Source organism: Nipponia nippon, unplaced genomic scaffold, assembly GCF_047370975.1.
Source record: "Nipponia nippon isolate SJK-2023a ecotype South Korea unplaced genomic scaffold, ASM4737097v1 scaffold_25, whole genome shotgun sequence".
In the NCBI taxonomy this organism is placed as follows: Eukaryota; Metazoa; Chordata; class Aves; order Pelecaniformes; family Threskiornithidae; genus Nipponia; species Nipponia nippon.
In genome coordinates, this window is record NW_028262342.1 from 823,288 (window position 1) to 844,244 (window position 20,957).

The following is a 20,957-nucleotide window of genomic DNA, read 5'->3' on the forward strand; positions in this document are numbered from 1 at the left end:
CCCTGTGCCCTCTGTCACACCATGGGATCCCTGCTTGGTCCCCAAGATGCAGCCAGAAGCGGGTGCAGGATTCTGCCTGCTCCCACGTCTCCCTCCTCCACCAAGCAAAGCCTGGAGTGGGGGCTGGTGACATCCCCAGATGTAGGGCACATCTGGAGGGCACCGAAGCAGTTAAGTGAAGGGCTGATTTGTGCTATAGAAACCCGCAGTTCCTTCCTTTGATCCTCTGAATCAGCCTATTGCCTCCGTCTTATAAAGCCCCATTTATCTCAGCTCTTCCCAGTAAGTTTGAAGGCGGTCGTGGCTCGTGGCTCCTCAGCAGCAGTGAGCTCGCCCGGCATTCTCTTCCGCTGAAGCAGAATCAGGTGAAATCTCTATGGCAACTAGCAGATGACAGCAAGTCTTGTTGCCTTGGAAATGAGGCAAGGAAAAAAAAAAAAAAACCCACCCAAAAAGAGCCATCTGGAATTTTGAATTTCCACAATGTCCGACCCGCGTCTGGTGACGCGTGGGGAGCGTGAACCCGCTGCCGCCGGCTGCTCCAGGGCCTCCGAGCCGGGGCCCGTCTGCACCTTCTGCCTCGCCGTGGTTTTTTTTTTTTTCCTTTTCCCCTCCCTTTCTGGCTTTTTTTTTTTTTTTTTTTTGCACAGGGTCTGCAGCATCGCCTTGAACGTCTGCTGGTCGCTGCATTAATGGTGTCGTGTGCGGAGCATTTGGGGTGCCTGAAATCCCCGGGCTGGATGCAGCTGTGCCACGTTGCTGGCCAGCATGACGCTGGCACACCCCGATAACACTCACCCCCCAGGGGACAGCAAACTCCAGGGGGGGAAACTGAGGCACAGAGCGCTGCACGACTGGCCTGACCCCACTCTGCAAGGGCCCCAGATTATGACAGACCCCAGGTGGGGTGACCGTTAGTGACGCCGTCTCCATGCGCCTGAGCCCATGGGGCTGTTAACCAGGGAGTTAGTGTCACTGTGCATTTCTGCCGCTGTGTGCGCCGGTCTCTGGAGGCTCTCGTGGGCCTCAGGGCACCCTTTGGTGTGCGGATCCGGCCCATCCACCCGCCATCTGCGACCCCCCTCCTTCCCAAACTGCGCAGGCGTTTCCTCTGGGTTCTTCTGGAGACCCGCGGTGGTGGGGATGGGGTGTTGGGATGCTCCCAGCTCCTCCGACGCTTTGCAGGAGCAGCTTTGGAGACAGCTGTGTCGCAGGGGTGTGCAGTGCCATGTGCAGGAGCAGGGTCTGCCCCAACACGGGGGATTTGGGGCGCTCCCAGCTCATCAGCATGGGGGAGCGGAGGGTGGCACGGAGGTGGGATGCACGGGGCGTTGAGTGCTGCTGAAAAAGGAGCTGTAATTCGGATGCGCAGGTGGGGTGGTTTGGGGCCAAGCGCAGCATCCATTGAAAGAATAACGCGCAAATGGGCTGGAGGCCCGGTCTGGATCTCTCCAGTGGGTTCACTTGGAAACTTGTGTATGGGAGAGACCCAATTAACTAGATTTATGGCTGCTCTAGCCTGAGAAAGTCTGAATCCCTTTTAAAAGCTTGGCTTGCTGGAGCCAGACAGGGTCCAGGCTCCAGGTCTCTCAGCCCTGCCCTCGTTACAAGCAGCGATTCGCAAGGCTTAGCAGCAGCAATCGCCCCAGAAGTGCTGATTCGGCTGAAGTCCCAGCCTGTCACCACTGTGCCGCTGCTAATTTTCTGCTCTCGCCTGCCAGCGGGGAGCTGATGGCCCCCGCGCATGGTGTGGGGCTACCCCAGCCTGCGCTGGCTCTGGTGATGGGGACAGCGGGTGCAGGCAGGGGAAGGGGCTTCCTTCCCCGCTGCAGCCACCTTTGGGTGGCCGTGTTGTTTTGCAGAAGGGTCCAGCAAGGTGTGAGACATGGGGTGGCCGTGCCAAAGCGGGGTCCTGCCACCACTTCTCGTTTTGCTGTGTCCCTGCAGCAGCTGGTGCTCCCTGGGAGGCTTGGACCGTGTGTGGGGCACGGTGTCCCCGCCGGCGCTGCCCACTGTAACCCCATTGCCTGCCCTGCCTTTTGCTGCTTGGCCTTTCCTCCCCCTGCCAGGGGTGAGTGCTGGACACGCTGGGCTGCATCCAGCCCACCCCACCGGGGTCGCAGGGCTACGTGCAGGGCAGCAGCAAGCAGGGAGCCCAGCCTGCCCTGGCTGAAGTCGGGGATGGGGACCTATCCGCAAGTATCTGCGGCATCCCCTGCACGTCCCCCGTCCCTGTCAGCTGTGTCTCTACGTCCCCAGGGAAGAACACCTCCAGCTCTGCCAGCCCGGGGGCTGCTGCCTTCATCCGGGGCTGGTGGCCATGCATCTCCCTGTCGGTTTGCTCAGGGTGTTTTGGAGGCGCTGGTCGGCCATCCGAGTACCCAGGTACCACGTTACCAGGGTGCTGGATGGCACAGGGCTCCCAGCCCTGTCCCTGTCCCTCGGGGAGCAGGACCCACTCCTGACACTGCTGCAGGAGACACACAGTTGGCAGCCAGCCCTCAACTCATGCCAAGAAGCCCCTGGCAATTAAAGCAATTAAACCGTGGCAAGTGCTAACAAACCTGCTGCCTTCCGATGGGGTGGGGCAACAGGTTTGCAGGAAAGGGCGAGATGCCCTCCTGGGGCACAGGGTGGGGGGGACGTGCTCTGCCCAGCCAAGGTGCCCTGGGGCATCTCCTGAGACAGAGGTGTGGTTTTGGGAGGGTCCTGGTACATCCCTGGGGCGAGCACGAAGGGATTGCAGGGATGGGCCGGGCTGGAAGACAAGGCCAATGGTGGAAGCAAACACTGCGGACCTGACAGTCACCCCACAGAGCCCCATTAGCCATCTCCACTGCTCATTTAGCCTGTTTGCTAGCTGTTGAGGGGGAGGAAGAAAATTAATTAAGCCACAGGGAGAAGGATTGCAGGTCGTGACCATCCCCCTGCCCAGCCATCCGGGAACGTGAATCAGAGCGGGATGTAAGAAATGCAAGATAAAGCCATTTTACTCCATATGGAAAGACTCTGCTGTCGGCGCGCCAAGACGCCGGTAACCAAATCGCACGCTGCGGGGTGTCAGCTGGGAACCCGCAGGGCTCGGCGAGGTTTGCGCTGGGCTTGGGATCTCGGGTCTCCCCTCGAGCCAGCAGCCTGGCTGTGGTGGGCTCTGCGTGCCGGAGCGGAGGGTTTGCAGGGAAAATACCAGCAAAACGATGCCTGGGCTGATTCATTCATAAACGCAGCTGGGAGCACGGGCTGAGGCAGCGCGGTGGGATAAGAGCGTATCTGCGCAAGGGTTTGTGGAGCCGGGGAGCTCGGCTGGGCTGGAGGAGTCTCATGGCCCTGGGAGAATGGTTTTTATTTCAGAGTTTATTAGTGTATTTTTCAATGCGCTGGAAGGAATTGAGCAACCAGTTAAAAATGTTTCACGGCCTGGGGAAATTCGTTGCAGCTACTGTGTAATGGGGGCCCACCGTAATGACTCAGAAACACCACGAGGCCTTTTACAGCAAATTCCCGCTTGCCATTAAAATCTTTACTGGGTCGCCAGGAGTCCTTTCCGAGTCTGGTCTTCTGAAATGAGACCAGTTGGGTCGTAGGGGGCAAGAAAACACGCGTCCGAGTGCCACGCTCATGCTGAGCGTACGAACGCAGGCACAGACGGTGCATCCAGGCAAGCCTAGCACGCTCGTGGCGGTGTTGGTGTCAGCTGCTGCTATCCTCGTGCCTGCATCTGTACACGTGGGCACACGTGCAAGGTCGCGGGCACAGGCGTGCACATGCACACATGTACCTTTCTGCAGGCGGAGGGGTTTTGCTGCCATGTGGCCTGCACATGAACATATGCATGATGCAAACAAGCGCTCGGGCGGCACACACACACATGCGGGTTTCTGTGCCAAGGCACATGGGGCACACGTGTCCCATGGACGTGGTTCTGCCTGGCCCCAGCGGGAGCTGTTGGCCACATGCTCCTTTGAAATGAGCTGTCACGAGCCGTTTGGAGTTGATGATTTCCTCGTTCCTTGACGTACTTGGCCACGTTGGCAGCGCCCGGCTGCGGGGACGCGGCCGTGCCCCGTCGTACAGGTAGAGGAGCTGCTACCACTCGCTCTTGGAGGTGATGGGAAGGGCTGGACATGAGCACAACCCGGAGCTCCCCGGTCTCCTCCGGCCCTGGCTCTGTGGTGCCCGGCACAGTCAGACCCGCAGCACGCAGCGCCTTGCCCTGAGCTAGCCCTTCGCAGCACAACTCTCTCCTTCCTCCTCCTCTTCTTCCTCCTCCTTGGCTGCCTCCAGCCCCACATCCCGCCTCACCGATGCTCCTTCTCTCAGTGGTGGTACCTGCTGCTTCCCAGGTTGTGCAGGGCAGGAGACAGGAGCGATGGGCAGTGCATGGGTCAGGGCCGGGCACCCATGGTGCCAGGTCGCTGTGCCAGCATCCACCGTCACGTAGCAGGCAGCACTGGCCGGCGTTCAGCACAGAGGCAGGCGATGGAGGCCATGCGGGAGAGCGCGGGCAGACGATGGGGTGGTCGGGGGTGGGCTAGGGCTTCCTGCCTCAGTTTCCCCATGTGCGAAGCGGAGCCGTATTGTGTTTGCCGATGTTGGAGAGAGCCCTGAGAGTGTTCAGTTAAGAAAGGAGCAGCAGCGGGGGCTGGGAGAGCTGCCCAAGCGTGGCTGCAGGCAAGGGCAGGACCGAGAGCCGGCACAGGAAGGTTAGACCCAGCCTAGCACAGGGGAGAGCCACTCCGGCAGTGGGGCTTGGTGGCCTCCCTGCACAGGGCTTGAGGACAGCGGCTGCATCTCAGGGCTGCTCTCCTCTGTGTGGCCAGGCTGGGTGAGCGCAGGGCTGGACCCAGCACCCCCTTCCCTCTCCGACAGCGGGATGGAGCCTGTGAGAGCGGCGGGGAGCTGTGAACGGGGCTGCAAGCCAGTCTGGAGCTGGGACGGAGGGGACGGCCGGTCCCTGAGCCTGCAGCCCCGGCAGAACAGGGAACACTGAAGGACACGTCCTGGCCGTCGCTGCCGGGAAAATGTATCCGGCCGAGGCAGGGTGTCCAACTGACCCCGCTGCAGCATGGGCTGAGCCGTCCCTGCTGCTCCCCGCTCCGGCAGATGGAAACATCTGGCTGCGGGAAGCTTGCTAAATCAATGCGAGGAGGAATCCAGCGCGCTCCTGCAGTTCCCACACTCCAGCCTCTCCCAGCGGCTCCGGTTTCGGCTCAGCTCTGGCATGCTGTGGCTCAGCCAGCCCCAAGCCAACCCCCGGCCCCTCGCTGCACCTGGGAAGTGGGCTGCGGGGGGCCCAGTGTCACCGCCCCGGCCCAGCACAGTGGGGACAGGCAGTGGCACTTCAGTGCTGGCAGCAATGCAGCCAGCGGGATGTGTGCCAGAAGTGGGTGAGCAGCTCCTTGAGTCCCAGTTTGGCCCTTTCCCAGGTGAGTGCTGCTGCTTTTCCTGGGGTGACTCCAGACACTAGAGTGACCTGGGGGCCAGGAGAGCAAGCTGTGCCGGGCATGGATGTCTGACGGTGCCGCGGGTGAAGCTGGGGATGGGGTCCAGTGCCATTGCCCTGACACACCGGGGCTGAAGCGCCCTCCAGCCGTCTGCCAGGCACCTGAGCCCTTGGATGCTGCTCCTCACCTTGGGTGCCCTGGGGGTCCTCGCTGTGGGGGGTCCCCCAGCAGCACTGAGGGTGCAGGGGGAGGTGGCACCCACATGCCAGCCCCTCCGGCCTTGCGCGGGGGACGCAGCGAGTGCTCACCTCAGCCCCGCTGCTCCTTGGGATGGGGGTGGCTGTAGCAGCCCCGCTGGCAGCGGCGCCCGGGGAGGAGGCAGTGCCAGGCCCAAGTGCTGGCTTCGTGCCTGGGGGAATGGCTGCGGGTGGCCCCGGGGCAGGCATCCGGGGTGTTTTTGGGAGGGAGTCTTGCCCAGGAGGAGCACGCTGCCGAGCTGGCAGGGGGGTGGGAGTCGCTGGCGGCGCCAGGGGACAATGGTGGCTGTTCCATCCCATCCTGCTCTGTCCCACCCCAGCCCACAGGGACACGGCGCTGCCAGGGTGTGCGTGCCGCCTTCTCCAGCTGTGGGAGCTGGGCTTTGGGTGGACGGCACCCACGGAATGCAGCCAGGGTGGAGGAGTTGAGGGTGCTGAGTCCTTCGCTGCATGGACCCGCCTGGTGGGTGTTTTATTGGTCTTCCCTAAGGTTCCGATGTGCTTCCCCTCCAAAATCTTCCATTGCCTTACAGACTGCACGTGTGGCAGCAGTGGACTTGGCCTCAGGTTTCTGCCCTGCCAGTTCAAGCCTGAAAATCCATCTTTCCAGGCAGCCCAAGGGCAGGACCTGGCAGCTTTGAGGTGCCCTTGATCTGCCAACATGGCCCTTTCTGCCTACCCCCCCAGAGGGGCACAGAGTCCCCTTGTCCCCAGCCGCAGAGCAGGGTGGGTGCCGGCCTCTGGCACCAAGGGCCCCTCGAGCCTCCTCTGTGCTCTGGCTCCATGTGCGGAGCCCCCTCTGCTCCAGCCCTGCAGCCCTCTGCCCTTGCTGCCTGCACAGCCCCATCCTGTGGCTTTGGGGCACTGGTCGGAGGCTCTGTGCCTTTGATTAACTCCTCCAACGTGCACGGGCCACAATGAAGATTTAATAATGAGTTCATGACTTGCCTCCCGCTAAGCCTTGCTCTGAGAGCTGGACCAGGGTGATCGCACACATGCAGGGCTGGGTATCCTCACATGATGGCAAGTGCTGGCCGTGTTGGGTGCCCTGTGGGCTCACCAGCCCTCTTACCCTCGTCTACAACTGGCTTTAACCTGCTTGATTTAACGTGTCTCATTGGGGCTGTTACTGCTCGTCACCACCTTCCAGGGTCCCGCGTAAATCAGAGCTGCTTCACTGGTTTGAGGTGCTCCTGCCTGGGCCGGTGGGTGAGCAGAGCCCGGGGATGCGCAGCATCACCCATGGGAGCTGCCTGCGGCGTGGCCGGTGGTGCGGTTGGTGTGTGACGGGGACAATGGGACACGAGCCCTGCTTGTGCACTGGGCGCGTGGCCGTGCTGTTGCGGGGAGCCTGCTGGGGTGTGTGCCGGCGGTGTCCCCCCCGGTCCCTGCGTCACTGCAGCTTACACGGTGCCGTTGCAAATCCTGAAGCTCTGGTTGGCACGTTACATTAGGAGGAGCCACATCCAGCGTCCCTGGCGCCCGCTGTCACTGCGGTTCAATGGCAAGCTGCGGCTGAAAGGCTTGAAATCGGGGATCAAAGCCGCGGTGGCATGGCTGTTAGCCGCCGGGGAGGCACACGAGCGGGTCAGGGGTGCGGGGGCTGGAGCTGTGGCCCTGAGCCCGGCAGCGCTGCCAGGGCTGTGCCAGGAGTGACCCCCCTCCTCTGTGTGTGTGTGTGTGCGCACATGTGTGCGTGGGTGTCTCTGGGGGTGCGTGTGCACACGCTTGTCTGTGCGTGCATGCGTGGGTGGTTGTGCATGCGTGTATACGCACGTGTGTGCACAAGTGGTTGTGGTGCAGTTATATGTGTGTGCACACGTGCAGGTTGGGGGGTGCATGCCTGTGTGTGTGCTCGCACTCCCGTGCTGTGGGTGTGCACACCTGGAGAAGCCCCAGGGCAGCTGGAGCTCAGGGGTTTCCAGCCCTGGGCCATGCCTGTGGGGGGCTCGGTCCCACCGGCTGCTCCAGCCCCCAGCAGAAGCAGCCGCCTCTCCCCGGGCACGAGGCAGGAGCGGGGCTTGGCTTGCCCCACTCCCCGACATCTCCTTGGCTCCTGCTGGCTGTGCCCTGAGTGCGCTGCTGCAGCGCCTGTGTCCCCACGCCGGAGCACCCCGGGGCCTGGGGGATGCAGGGACAGGTTTGGGGACATTGTCCCAGGGTGGCTGCTCCTGCGTGGCCCCATGGAGCAGGGTCACAGTGCTTTGGGGACACCTGACGGTAGCTTACCTCCGGTCACCCATGTGGGTCCTGTGGCCCCACTTGGTCCCCCCCAGCTCATCCTTTCTGGACCAGACATCCCCATCCCAGCTGCAGCACCCTTGGGGGTGACATTTCATGGTGGTGCAGCTCCAGCCTGGTGCCAGCCCTGCCTTGTCCCCTCCCAGTGGGCAGAGCGAGAGCTGGTGGGCACAGCTGCAGGCAGAGGGGCGCAGGAGCCATTCACCCCTTTAAAGCCGCTGCCTTGTCTCTCCACAGACCCCGAGTCCCAGAGGAAGAGGACAGTGCAGAATGTGCTGGACCTTCGGCAGAACCTGGAGGAGACCATGTCCAGCCTGAGGGGCTCTCAGGTGTCTCACAGGTGAGGCCCCGACACTGGACCCCCACCACCCCTTCCCCACAACCAGTCTCCTTCCTGGGGCAGCGAGGGAGGCCAGGGCAGCCGGGAAGCAGCTCTGCTCTGGGTGAGGGCCATGTGGGTGGGAGGGAGCCGGCTGTGCCCCGTGGCCTGGGGACCCTGCACACAGGGGGAGAGATGCCCCCAAACCCATGGGGTGCTGTGCGTGGGGCTGCGGCAAAGCCCCATCCCTGGCAGTGCTCTGGGCCTGACGCTGCCTCACGTCCTCTGGGGCTGTGGGGATGGCACTGAGGGGAGCCAGTTACCCCCAGACCCCAGGGGGTCTGTTCCCAGTGGTCGGGTGTCCCCGTACGGACAACCAGAGGTGAAGGTATCCCCTGCGCCTGACCAGGTTTGGACCACAGGCTCCATCCCCATCCATGACTCAGCTTCTCTGCTCTGTAGAGGTGGTGATGGAGAAACCCTCCGACAGAGCTGACCGAATGCCCGGCAGCCCATGGGCAGAGGTGGGGCACCCTGCCCCGACCGGGGCTGGCAGCACCCCAGGGTTGCTGGGGGACAGCGGGGCTGGGGCAGGGTGACCGCTGGGTGGTGAACTGGAGCAGCGGGTGTTCAGAGGTCTCTCTGACACATGCTTGGGACTGCCTGGGTCCCCCCCCCCGGGTCTCTCACTTGAGACCACTGCAGGGTTACTGCTCTGCTCTGGACGTGGTCGGGGTCTGTACGGCAGCTCCGGCCTCCTGCCTGCCTCCCCGTCGGGGCTGAAGGGCCCAGACCCTGCCAGCGGCGGGCCAGGGGCAGCGGGTGGGGAGGGGGCATCTCCCCAGGGCACCCTCCTGGCCCCCACCCCGCTGGCACAGCCGGGTTCTGAAGCCTGGGCTTTGCAGAGAGGCTGGGTCGCTGTCAGCGAGCCGGGGAAGCCAAGGATGTGGCGAACATCCTTCTCCTGGTGTTTGTTGCCACCTCGCGGTCTCCCTTGATCCTCATTTTTGTGAGGAAAGGAGCAAAAAGCAGCAGTTCCCCCACCCGCCTTCACTCATCATTACAGACCTTCCCTGTTTCGCCCCTCGATCAGCTTTGTCCAGGATGAAGCAGCCCGCTTGATTTGACTGCAGCGATATTCCCCGAGCTGGCCGTTTCCCGGAATTATCCATGACAGCTCTGCCGTCCCTTTGCTCGGCGTAGGAGCTGGTTCACAGCCTGGCGCTGCTCACGCCGAGTCAGGGCTGCTTTGTGTTCACTTCGCGTTCGCTTTGCGTTTGCTGTGTTCGCTTTGCATTCCTCTGCGTCAAACTTCACCCGCCACCTTCTCGCCCCAGTGCTCAGCTCCTTTGCAAATCCTCCGTCAGCCCCGGTCTTGGGGAAACAGGGCGAGGACATTAAGGGTGATTAAATTAGCATTGCTGGTGGGTTTTGACTCTTCGCTATCACTTCCTTTTCTTGATGAGTTATGAATACATCGCGTGGCAGAGGCCTCAGCCAGATCCCCGCCACAGAAGAAAACAACTATCGATAGCTCAGGAATGCCTACCCCTGCGTTCTGTCCCGTCGGCAGTTCTTAAATACGTGAGGATCTTCCCTCTTATCCCATGGCAGCTGAGTTTATTTGGAAGCTTAACCTGCCTTTGGTGAGGGCACTCAGCCACCACCTTCTGGTAGCCTGCAGCAGCCTCGGCAGCGTGCTCCCTGCATCCCTCCAGGAGCTCCACCGTGGCTGTGAGCCGGATTTTCCTTTACCAAAGCTGTGTCAGCTCTTCCCCGGTATGTTGTAATTACGCATGTACCCACTAATTCTACTCTCGGGAACGCTTTCTACAAGCGTGTCCGAGATGGACGACATCCGCGGTCCTCTGGATGTGCCCTGCATCGCCGGTGTCCCTGTAGCTGCTTTGAGCTCTCTCTTTATTCCATCCACAAACAGTTCCTCGAATTTCTGTTGTTCTCCTCGCTGTGTTCTTCCATCCAGTGGCTGGGGCCTCAGCCTTCGCTGTTTCCTCGCTAGGACACAACTTTGTTCCTGAAAGACGTCATCGTACTTCTGGCAGCCCTTGCACCCGGCTGCAGGGCCGCAGGAGCTTCCTCGGGGGCTTGCTTTAGTCCTGCTCAGAGACGTGGTTTGCATCTGCTCCGAGCCGCCGGCAGAACATCCTTAAATAGCCTTTGTGGTGCCGACAAAAACTAAACCCTTTTAGCTGCCCCTTTTAGTTCCGCTTTAACAAACTTCCTAGTTTTTTATGTAGTTCCCTGTTTTAAATTCAATACTGCAGCCAGGGTTTGGCTTTTGGTGCTCCTGCAGGAACGTTTAATCCAAGCTAGGGAATAGCTCGCTGATAGTAACGTTTGGAGCCAAGTCGAGGGCTGTGGGTTCCCAAGTAGCTGCTCCAAGAAGTAATCATTTTTGGTGTCTAAATTTAGTCTCAGCATTACTCCCTGACATGCCGTTTGCCCAAAATACACCCCGAGGGGTGCGGGGAGAAGCTGAACTCCCGGTTCCTGATGCGCTCATGGGCTCTGGGCTGGCTGGAGAGCAGCACGCTCGCCCCGGGCCGGGGCAGCCCTGTCTTGGGGCGTCCCCTCCTGCCCAGACGTGGAGGTTCACTCTGCAGGGGTTTGGCGTGGGATGCTGATGCAGGGACCTGGTCCCTGGTTTGCCCCTCGGCATCCTTTCGCTCACAGCTTCCACTCCCCAGCATGGCCCGCTGCCACTTCACCTGGGAGCAGTGTGCCACCACCCCAGTTCGTCCTGTCCTGGGTCTGGGGTGATATTGGGGTGCAGACACTGAAATCCTGGGGGGAAATGGCCGAGGGGGAGCACATCTGGGCTTTCCACTAAAGGCTCCCTATTAGCGGGGTTCGGCACAACTCGGGTTGGGGCTGGGGCCGGTCTCCAGAGAGCTCTGGACCCCTTTCCTACAGCGTGTTTGCAGCCAGCCCTGGTGGCACCCCCAGCCCCTGCAGCGAGGTGGGTGGATGGGGCTGTGCAGGGAGCATTGCCGCTGCCAGGTGGTTGGGGCTGTAGGGAGGCACAGACCTCCCCATCGCACCCCACGTCCCACTCCGCAGGCACCAGTGGGTGCAGGTGGTATGGATGTCCCAGTGGGTCCTGGAGCGTGGGACACCGTGCTGGCACCAGGCAGGGCAGGAGGGGACCGTCCCCTGCCAGCTGAGAGGGAGGGGGTCAGGACAGACAGCGTCCCTGTGCCCACACTCCTGGGAGCTGCTGGCCTTGCCCAGCTGCCTCAAAATGGGCAGTTCTGTTTTCTGAGCACTTGCAGCCCTGGTTTGGGGGGGGTGAGGCAGGGCACAGACCCCCACTGCCTGCCGTGCTCTGCCCTAACCCCCCCTGCACCCTGTCCTCGCAGCTCCCTGGAGATGACCTGCTACGACAGCGATGAAGCCAACCCCCGGAGTGTCTCCAGCCTGTCCAACCGCTCCTCCCCGCTGTCCTGGCGCTATGGGCAGTCGAGCCCACGCCTGCAGGCGGGGGACGCGCCATCGGTCGGGGGGACCTGCCGCTCCGAGGGCACCCCCAGCTGGTACATGCACGGCGAGCGGGCGCACTACTCGCACACCATGCCTATGCGCAGCCCCAGCAAGCTGAGCCACATCTCCCGCCTGGAGCTGGTCGAAGCACTGGACACCGACGATGTGGAGCTGAAGTCAGGCTACATGAGTGACAGTGATTTGATGGGGAAGACGCTGACGGAGGATGAAGACATCACCACGGGGTAAGTGCCTGCGCTGGGGCTCGTGCCCGGACCAGGGCTCTCCTGGAGGTTTCACCTCCTCCTGTTCAGCTGGCGATGGAGGGGCACGAGGCGCGGCAGGGACAGATGGAGGAGCACATCGATCACGGCCAGTATGGCTGGGTGGACCATGTGCCTGCATCCCAGGAGATGCTTTCCCACCAGCGAGGCAGTGTAGCCCTTGCAGTGCTGGTGGTGCTGGGCTTCCCTGGGCCAGTGAGCCCCTGAGCTGGGGCGTGCTGCTCTCCCGGTGTGCGGGAAGTGTCCGGCTTGGTGTGGGTGTTCCCAGAGCAGGGGGCTGAGAAAAGCACATGGTGTGTGGCTGCGGGAGCCCCAAGCCAGAGCCCTGCTGGCATAAATACTGCTGCTTTCAGAAGCGCTCTCCCAGTTTACACCAGTGGGGCTGAGCTGCTGCCTCTGACCCTGGCACTGCGGGGACGTCCTGTGTCCAGCTGGGAGTGCTGGTGGCCCGTGGTGGGACAGGCTGGGTCAGGTCTCAGCACCCCAGCCAGAACTGGGCACTGAGGTGTCATTGCCGATGGGTGGAGCAGGGTGTGCTGCTGAGTGAGGTCCCCTCCTTCTGGGACCCCCGTCGGCCTCCATCCCGCCGCCTGTGGGGCCAGGGGCATCTCCTGCCAGGTGGGCACAACCCAGCACACCCAGGGCTTGTATTTTCTTTCCAGACGCATCCAGCTCCTACTGCACTGTTGAGGTGCCCCTGGCTCTGGCAAGGGTCCAGGGTTTCAACATGTTGGAGGTTTCCTGTTTCAGCACAGGAGAAAATAAATACTCCCACATGTGAGTTGTCCCAGAGCAGGAGGAGGTATTTGTCCTCCTGACAGTGCTGCTCCGGCCCTCCTGGGGTGGCCGTAGTCACGTCAGCTCGTTGCAGGACAGAGCATAGCCCATGGCTTCACACCCATCCTGCGGGCCAACGCTCCCCAGACGTGGCCTGGAGGCACATGTTACAGTTGGAGGGGACACACGCCGAGGGGTGCCTGTGCTGGCCTCTGCCCCTGCGATGTTCCAGCTCGGGGGTGAGGGTGTCCACGGCACTGCGGGCGTCGGACCCGTCCTCACCATGGGCACGGGGGGTGACCTTGGGGGCTGCCCTGTGCTTGTGAACAGGGGTGCCTTGGGCTGGCTTAGCGTGGACCCCTCCTGGGGACCGTAACCCATTGCTTGGCAGCCAGAGGTGGCACGTCACCGCCTCCTGCCACCGGCCACTGGACCGCGGGGTGGGATGGACAGTGGGGTGGCTTTGGGCTGCTCTGGGTGGCTGGGGCCACAGCAGGTCTGGCTGTGGGGATGAAGGGCTCCACTGCTCCCTTTCTCCCTCCTTGTCTCGTCTCAGAGCTGCTCATGCAGGCGGATGACCTTGGGGTGCCCTTGGCTGTGGAGGCAGTGCTGGGAGGGGTGAGCCGGAGCATCACTTCGTCTCCATCAGCCACTGAGCAGGCAGAGTGCGGGCAGGGTCAGCCCTGATGGGACCCTCCCTGGGCTCAGCCCTGCGTGCTGCCCTGGGCAGGGTCTGCTTCTCCTCCCGGGAAGGGCCAAGCTTTGAGAATGGAGCCCTGCACAGCTGAGCCTCCTGTGAGGCCCTGGTAGCACCACAGTCCCCCGGTATGGGTGAGGCTTTCAGCGTCCCGGCGAGCGGGGCCGGCACCAGCACGGCCGGGTGCCACAGTCCCTGTTCCTATGCTGGGTCCCCAGCGTGATGCCCTGGATGTGCCCTGAGGGAAATCCCTGGTGTCCTGCTGGTGGGTGCAGAGACAGACTGGGTGCTCTGTGCTGGGTACTCTATGCTGGGTACCCCTCCCCAGGATGGGTGCAGGAGGGCAGCAGGGGAAGCACAGGACCCTCTTATCTGCAGGGACATGTCCTAGGGATCAGCCATGTCCCTAGGATGTTACTGGCACACGGTGCTGTGCGGTGACTTGGTCACAGCTCCATCTCCCATGGCCCCACAGCAGGACTCGGGGGGTCCCCCAGAGCAGGCAGCATGGCAGGGCCTCTGTCCCCAGGGGACGTCCCTGGCTGGGTGCTGGGGAACGCCAGGGTGCCCTGTCCAGGAGCCTGGGTGCTGGGTGCAGAGCCAGGGCAGGGGACCAGGGCCATCCCCTCCTCCCAGAGCCGACCGGGGCGAGGAGCTGCCTTGCTGGCCGGGGAGCACTCATCCAGTGCAGCCCCTCATCCAGCCTCCTCGGCTGGCTCTGACCTAGAAAGCAAATACTGCCCCAGGCCCCATCTCCCCGTGCCGCTAATGCACCGGGCAGGAGCTGAGTGCTGCAGATGGGGCCATCAGCCCCCGAGCCTGGGCCGCTGGGCCAGCGCCTCCCTGCACCGCGCTGGCGCACACCCAGGCTTGTAGGGCAGTAGGTCAGAGCCAGCTCGGAGGATGCAGCGGCACGTCCCCCTCAGAGACGTGCGGGGCCGTGGGCTGGGACCCAGCATCCCCATGGCTTGCTGGGGAAGCAGCCTGGAAGGAGAGAGGGCTGAGGTAGGTGAGGCACGGCTGGGGCGTGGGGATTGTCTGTGTGGGTATCGGGGTGAATTCAGCAGGGTGGTGGTTGGGGTGAGCCCAGCCAAGAAGGTGGTGGGGGTTCTGGGGCCCCGCTCAGAGAGGAGGTGGGATGATCAGGTCTGGTGGTGAGAGCAGGGAGCGGCCGGGGACACCCTGGTGCCCAGAAGCATTTCCCTATCGGCCGACTGTGCCGGCATCCTGGCTCCTTGCCCAGCCGTGCCCGCCTGCTTGTGTCCGTCGGGCTGGCACTCATGGCTCCCCTCCACCAGCAACCTGCTGCTGGTTTTGGGGGGCGGAAAGCTCTGGCTTTGCCCTCCCTGTTTGGCAGCAAGGCCCTTCTTTTGTTCCCAGTGTCACCGTACCCTCCTTGTGCTCTGCAGCAGGCAGCCCTTGGCTGGCGGAGACGTGGCACAGCGCGGGCCGGGAGCAGCCCTGCCGGGATGTGCCCATGCCACTGCCGGCACCGTGGTGTCTGAAGAGCCTGGTGCAGGCAGCGAGCTCTGCTTAACACGGCAGCGTTCGCCGGGATGGTGCTGCTCTCCTGCCCTGCCCTGCCTGTCCCTGGGGCCTGGGCAGGGCGCAGGCAGGGACAGCACCAACCCCTGAGCTGTTTCCCTGGCACTGAAAGATCTTTGCTTCCTCCCTTGGCCTCTGTCGACTCAGGTTTCTACCTGGCACCACTCAGCGTGCCGCTCGCTCTTCCCTGCCCCTGGAGGGGTGCCGTGCTGCCGGTGACGCTTTCCCACCCTGGCCAGGCTGGGGATGTTTCCCGGACTCTGGAGGTCACCCCACCAAGGTCACCCCACCAGGAGGTCCACCAACACGTGGCCACCCACTGCCGAGGGACCTCCGCGGCTGTACGGCCACAGCGCGGCGCGGGGGCCATGATGCAGCAGCGTGGGCGCCTTCGTGTGCAGACCTGCGCATGAATCAGGCAGCGGTGGAGGAGGCGGAGAGCACCCGAGCGGGGATGTTCAAGCCAGGTTTTGCCTGGTTTTGTCCCGGCCACATCCTGCATGTCCAAGCAGTGCCACCTTCTCCACGTGGAGCTGCCGTTCCCCTGGCAGCCAGTGTAGTGCGGCTCCACGTTGGTGCGTCTCCCCCGTGCTCTGTGTGCTCGGGGACCTGATGTGAGCAGCTCTGGCGGGTCCTGGGTGCTGGCATAGGAGCGGGTGAGTGTGCATCACCCCCGCGTGTTCCCTGGGGCCATCCGGGACGCGGTGAGGAGCGAGCGGGGTGCTGCGAGGCTTTGCTGTGGTCAGGAGCTGGTGGGGTGCGCTGGCTCCCACCCCCCAGCCCTGCCTGCCTGGGGCCATGGGGCTTTCCCCCTCCCACTCAGGACAGGATCCCAGCCTGAGGGCATGACATGAGTGTTGGCTCATCCCTGCTTTGCCCCGCTCCGCCCCGTCTCCTGGGCTTGGAGAGTGCCCTGCGTGATGTCGTCCTTTCCGCCACCCTCCTTTTGTCAGATCCTTCATCAGCCGGCCCGTTCCCCAGCCGCTTCCCCGCAAAGGGTGATGCTGCCGCAAGGGTGCTGGGGTGCTCTGGATGTCCCTGAGGGTCCGTCAGGCCACCGTGCACAGCACCAAGGGCTCAGCAGGGTCTGAGCACCTCCCCGTGGTGTGCCTCATGCTGCAGGGCAGCACAGGGCACCGGGTGGGGGTTGAAGGGACTGGCTGTGTGGCCTTGGCTGTGCCTCAGTTTCCCTCAGTCCTCCCTGCCAGCTGCGAGCGGGTCGGGGCAGGGCATACCCAGGTTGTGGCAGGGCAGAGCCGCTCTCGGTGGGGTTTGCGGGGTGCAGAGGAGGAGGAGTGCCTCTCACTGGCTCTGGTATGCAGGGTGACCGGTGGGGACGTGAAACCTCAGCTCAGCCGTGCACCCCAGGATGCTGCTTGTGGGGTGGGCAGTTCCCCAGGTGAGGTCCCCAGGGACAAACTGGGACAAGCTGGCTCCATGCTTGGAGCTGCTCAAATACCCCGCGGTGGCAGAATCCCATGGGGATGCCCAGGATGGACTCATCCTGCCCCTCTGGCAGAGCATGGGTGCTGCCGGGCCCGATCCTGCATCGCCAAGCACAGGGCCCGGAGAGCAGAGAGGGAGTGAGCGGGGCTGGCTGCTGAGTCAGCCCCTTCTCGCTGCGGTGGCTGCGGTGGCTGCGGGTGCGTTGATGATCCGTGTGCGCTGCAGGGCCTCAGGAGTGCAGGCATCACTCTGGAGCTGATCCCTGAGGCTGTGCATGTCCCCTGGGGCTTTCAGTGCTCTGGGGAAGTCCTCGTGCGACCCCGGGACCGCTGTGATTTGGGGGTGTCCTTTTGGGCCTCGTTTTTTGTTGGGGGTGGAAAGGCGCATCCCACCGCATCTGCACCGCCATGCGCCGGGTGGTGCCCTGACTCTGTTCATGGCATGAAACGGAGCCATGGCAACAGCCTTTGGCGTCGGGATCACGGGGCGCCGCATGGCTCAGGGATCGGCACGTGTGTCCAGCTCACCGTACGCCCCAGGCACCGTCCCATGCCACCGCGATGGTGCTGCTGGCAGCCAGGCACTGCAGAGCCTGTGGTCCCCTCCGGCAGGGCTGGGGGCTGCCAGCAGCGTTCCCCTGGGAGGGATGCTCTCGAGTTGGCACCCGCCGCCCTCCGGCTGGCCTGGCTCCGGCTTCCTCGCAGCTACTTGAGCTCGGAGCAGCCCGGAGGTGGAGCAGATGTTTGGCTCAGCTCCCTGAGAGCGGCGGGGGAGCGGCCGCCCTCCTCTTCTGCTCCGAGCAGGATTGGCGCTGGCGCTCTGCTCCCTTCCCTCGAACGCCCCTCACTTGGCTTTGGCCTGTCCGGCCTGACCCCACACCGCTGTCCCGGCGAGCCTGTGAAGTCATTTCTCGGCGGGGACATCCCGCGGGGCACGGCCGTGGCCCCGCACGTGGCCCGGCGTGTGTGTGGGGCCTCAGCCCGGCCGGCCGGGGGGGCGGCAGGGGAGCGGCCGGGGAAGTGGTGTTGGATAAATATTTGCTGTGCTGCGCCGTGTGCCGGGGCTCGGCGAGGATCCTCCCTCCAGCTGGGGACGGGGGACGGTCCCAGAAAGGGGCCCCAAAACCCCACTGGGCACCACCACCGTCGAAGCGCCCTTCCTCTGCGCTGCGTTCCAGCTGGCTCCTTATTTTGGGGTTTGGCTCGAGGCACCCAGCGGTGACCCCCGACCCCTGGGGCTGCTCGCAGCCACACGGGGTGTGCTTTGGGAAGGGGATCCTGGGGGTGCCGGAGCTCGGGGGGTGCAGGTCACGGGAGGTCAGCGCATGCCCAGGATTTGGGAAGCTGCTGGCCTCTGCAGCTCATTGGTGGGGCTGGGCGCAGGCACGGAGCAGAGCTGAGCCCAGGGCTGGACCTCACACGCCAACGCGCCCTGGGGAGAGCTGCTCGGGGGGATCTGCCCCCCAAACCCGGCTGCCTGCCTGCTTGCCACCTGGGGAGCTCAAGGCTTGGCAAAACCTGGCTTTGCCACTTGCCACATGCTACCCTGCTGCCTGCGAAGGGGCCTGGCCGCTGCGGGCAGAAGTGTCCGAGGCCACTGGCTCATCCAGACAATGGGAAAAATAGGAATTTCGCAAGCGGGCTGAGTCACGCTGCTCCCCCACCCCGGCACTGCCTTGGGACTCTCCGACCGCTGCACGCGGCCGCTGCAGCCCACCGTGCCACTGCGGTGGCCCCGAGCGAGGCTTTGTGTGTCACCCTTCCCGAAACAGCCGGAGATCCCCGCACGGGGACACGCTTCCTCTGGGGTTTCCACTGCTCGGGGGGGGTCAGAGGGGTGACCCCGCGTTGTCCCCTGCCGCAGCAGGGCCAGCTGAGCTCAGCAGCCCCGCTGGCATGGCGGCCGGGCGTGTGGTTGGGGTCTGCGGCTGATCTCATTGCTGCAGGCGGGCGAGCGCTGGCTGACACCCCCATGGCATCGGCCTCGCTGCCTCGGGGAAATCGGACCCTGCTATTACTGCAGTCGGCAGCGCAGAGCTGGAGCGGAGGCACAGCTTGGCCACAGGTTCCCCCTCGCAGGGGCCACGCACGCTCTGGGTTCCTGTGGGGGGAGTCCCCTGCACCCCTCGGGGACCTGGGGGGGCTGGGGGACCAGAGGCAGTGCTGCCTGGAGGACAGGGGACTAGACCAACTGCTGGGATGTGATGCTGATCCTCTTTTCCTGCTGGGTGAGCTCAAACAAGTCAGCCCCCCTTCCCTGCCTCAGTTTCCCCATCTGCAAGGTCTCTGCAGTCCCCTGTTCCTCTGAGCGCGGCTTTGGTGAAGGGTGCCCGACCCCGGTACCCAAAATGCAAGTGGGAAGCACCCAGGGTCGGGGTAGCCCGGCCGGTGGTGGGGGCTGGCGCTATCTGGGGAAGTGCCTGGGAGTCTGGGGGGTACACAGGGGTTTAGGGGGGGTCTGGGGAGAACTTAGAGAAATCTGCAGGGTCCTAAGTGAGTCTGCAGGGTTCTCAAGGAGTACTGGGGGGCTTGGGGCTGTAAAGGGGCCTGGGGGGTGTGCAGGGGGCGGTGGGGATCCTAAAGGAGCCTGGGAGGGGGTTATGGGTGTCGTGATGCCCTGAGGTGGTTCCTGAGGTGGGTGTGAGGGGGAAGCAGAACCACGCCTGCCCGTGCCCGAGGGGAGTCCCGAGCCCCCAGCCCCCCCCCCCCCCCCATCGTGATTTATGGAGTTAATTGGTTTTTCTGCCCCATTAAGTGGAGGAGAAGGGGAGGGAGGGAAAAGCCCCGGCTGTGCCCATGCCATGCCAGAGCAGGACAAGGCTGCGATGGGGCACGTCCACAGAGCCCCCTCGGTGCCGGCGACCCGCAGATGTGGGGTGTGGAGACCCCCCAGCGCACGCCCCATAGTTCCTCTCCTGCAGCGACCACGGCAGAGCAGGAGGAAGGGGCCAGGGCGGACCTGGAGGGGCTCGCTTTAATGCAGGGTGGACTTGGGGCGGGCGGTGGGGATTCGGCAGCACCAGCCTGGCAGGGACACGAGTGCCAGGAGCCCCGGCTGGTGCCAGCGGGTCTCTCTGGCGCGCAGGCGGGTGTCTGTGCTGGTGTGAGATGGGTGAAGCAGGGAGACTTTGAACCCTCTGGCTCCAAAACCAGCTGCTGCTGAGAGATGGGCTGGGGGTGCTCCTCTGCGAAGGGGTCCGGTGCTGGTGCGGCATTGCACGTGTGCGTGTGTGCCGCTGCGGCAGGGATGCTGTGGCCAACGGTGGTTCTCCACCATCGTCTTGCACCAGGCTCATGGCTCCGGCAGGGTTGAAGCTGCCTCTCCCGGCGGCTGCTGTGCCGGGCTGGCTCCCCCCGCCACCCTGGGCACCTCGAGTCCAGACCTGGGCCCAGCGAAAGCCAGAGCTGCTCCTCCGAGCGCTGCCCGAGCCAGCCGTGGTGGGGCTGGGGCAGCCGGCCAGGAGGTGGGGCGGGAGGGGATGGCGTCCGGCGTCGCGCCAGGCCAGAGGGACCGCGGGGATGCGATGCTGGACGGGCCATGCCGCCGCACCCATTGGCGCACACCGACGTGGGGCCATCGCCCCGCAGCAGGGCTGGCTGCCTGCGGGAGGTACCACACCGCGCCGGGGCGGCGTTGGCCATGAGCTCCGGCCGAGGACGGAGAGCCGCTGCGGGGATGGTGGGTGCCGGCAGGGTCTGATCGGTGGGGACAGGGATGGTCGGGCACCGAAGTCGTGCATCCCTGGCCCTGCCGTGCCGCAGCACCTCGCCTTGCCGGGACAAGCACCCTGCCGCCGAGCGATGGGGCTGCGTGTCGAGGAGGGAGCCAAGAGGCGTTGGCGTTGCTTCACCGAGGAAGGCGCGAGGAAGGAATTACTTATTTCCCAGCCTGCAGGGACCGGGTCTGTTTTGCCAAGGTTGCAGTTAACCCTCTCTGCCCGCCGCGGCCGGGCTGGCGAAGGTGTCCCCGGTGTCACTGTCCCCGCGAGGCCCCTGCCCTGGGGTGCAGCTCCTGCTCTGATGGGAGAGAGAAAGAAAAAAGGACAGAAATAGGCTTTTTGGTCGACCAAGTGCAGAGCGGTGCGGGCGTGGGTGCCCTCGCTGGGCTGCTGGGCAGGGGCAGAGCCCCCCGTGGGAGGTGGTGCCTTTGGGGAGGGGTTTGGGGGTTTTGGGGGGCACTAGGGCCAGGCTGAGGGATGGCCTGGGGGGCACTGGGGCCAGACTGTGGGGTGTACTGGGGAGCACTGGTGCTGCCTGTGGGGACGTAAGTGTGGGCTTGGGGGCTCCGGGGGGCTCCGGGCTGAGACTGGGGGGCTGCTGGGCTGAGGCTGGGGGGCACCAGGGACAGGTGTGGGGGGTCCTGGGCTGGACTGGGGGGCACTGGGGCTGGGTGTGGGGACACGGCCGCGGGGCGGTGGGCCGGGGAGGGGGCACTGGGACCGGCGGG

At 64.1% G+C, this 20,957-nt stretch overlaps 1 protein-coding gene across 3 annotated transcripts in view; it reads left to right on the forward strand.

Moving 5' to 3' along the window:
* Positions 1-20,957, forward strand: part of NAV1 (neuron navigator 1) — a 74,757-nt gene that overhangs the window by 37,463 nt on the left and 16,337 nt on the right. For all 3 annotated transcript variants that reach the window (XM_087762100.1, XM_087762102.1, XM_087762101.1), the window contains exons 5-6: positions 8,180-8,282; positions 11,642-12,007. In XM_087762100.1, coding sequence (XP_087618226.1) covers positions 8,180-8,282; positions 11,642-12,007 — 469 coding nt within the window. The remainder of the gene's footprint in view (positions 1-8,179; positions 8,283-11,641; positions 12,008-20,957) is intronic.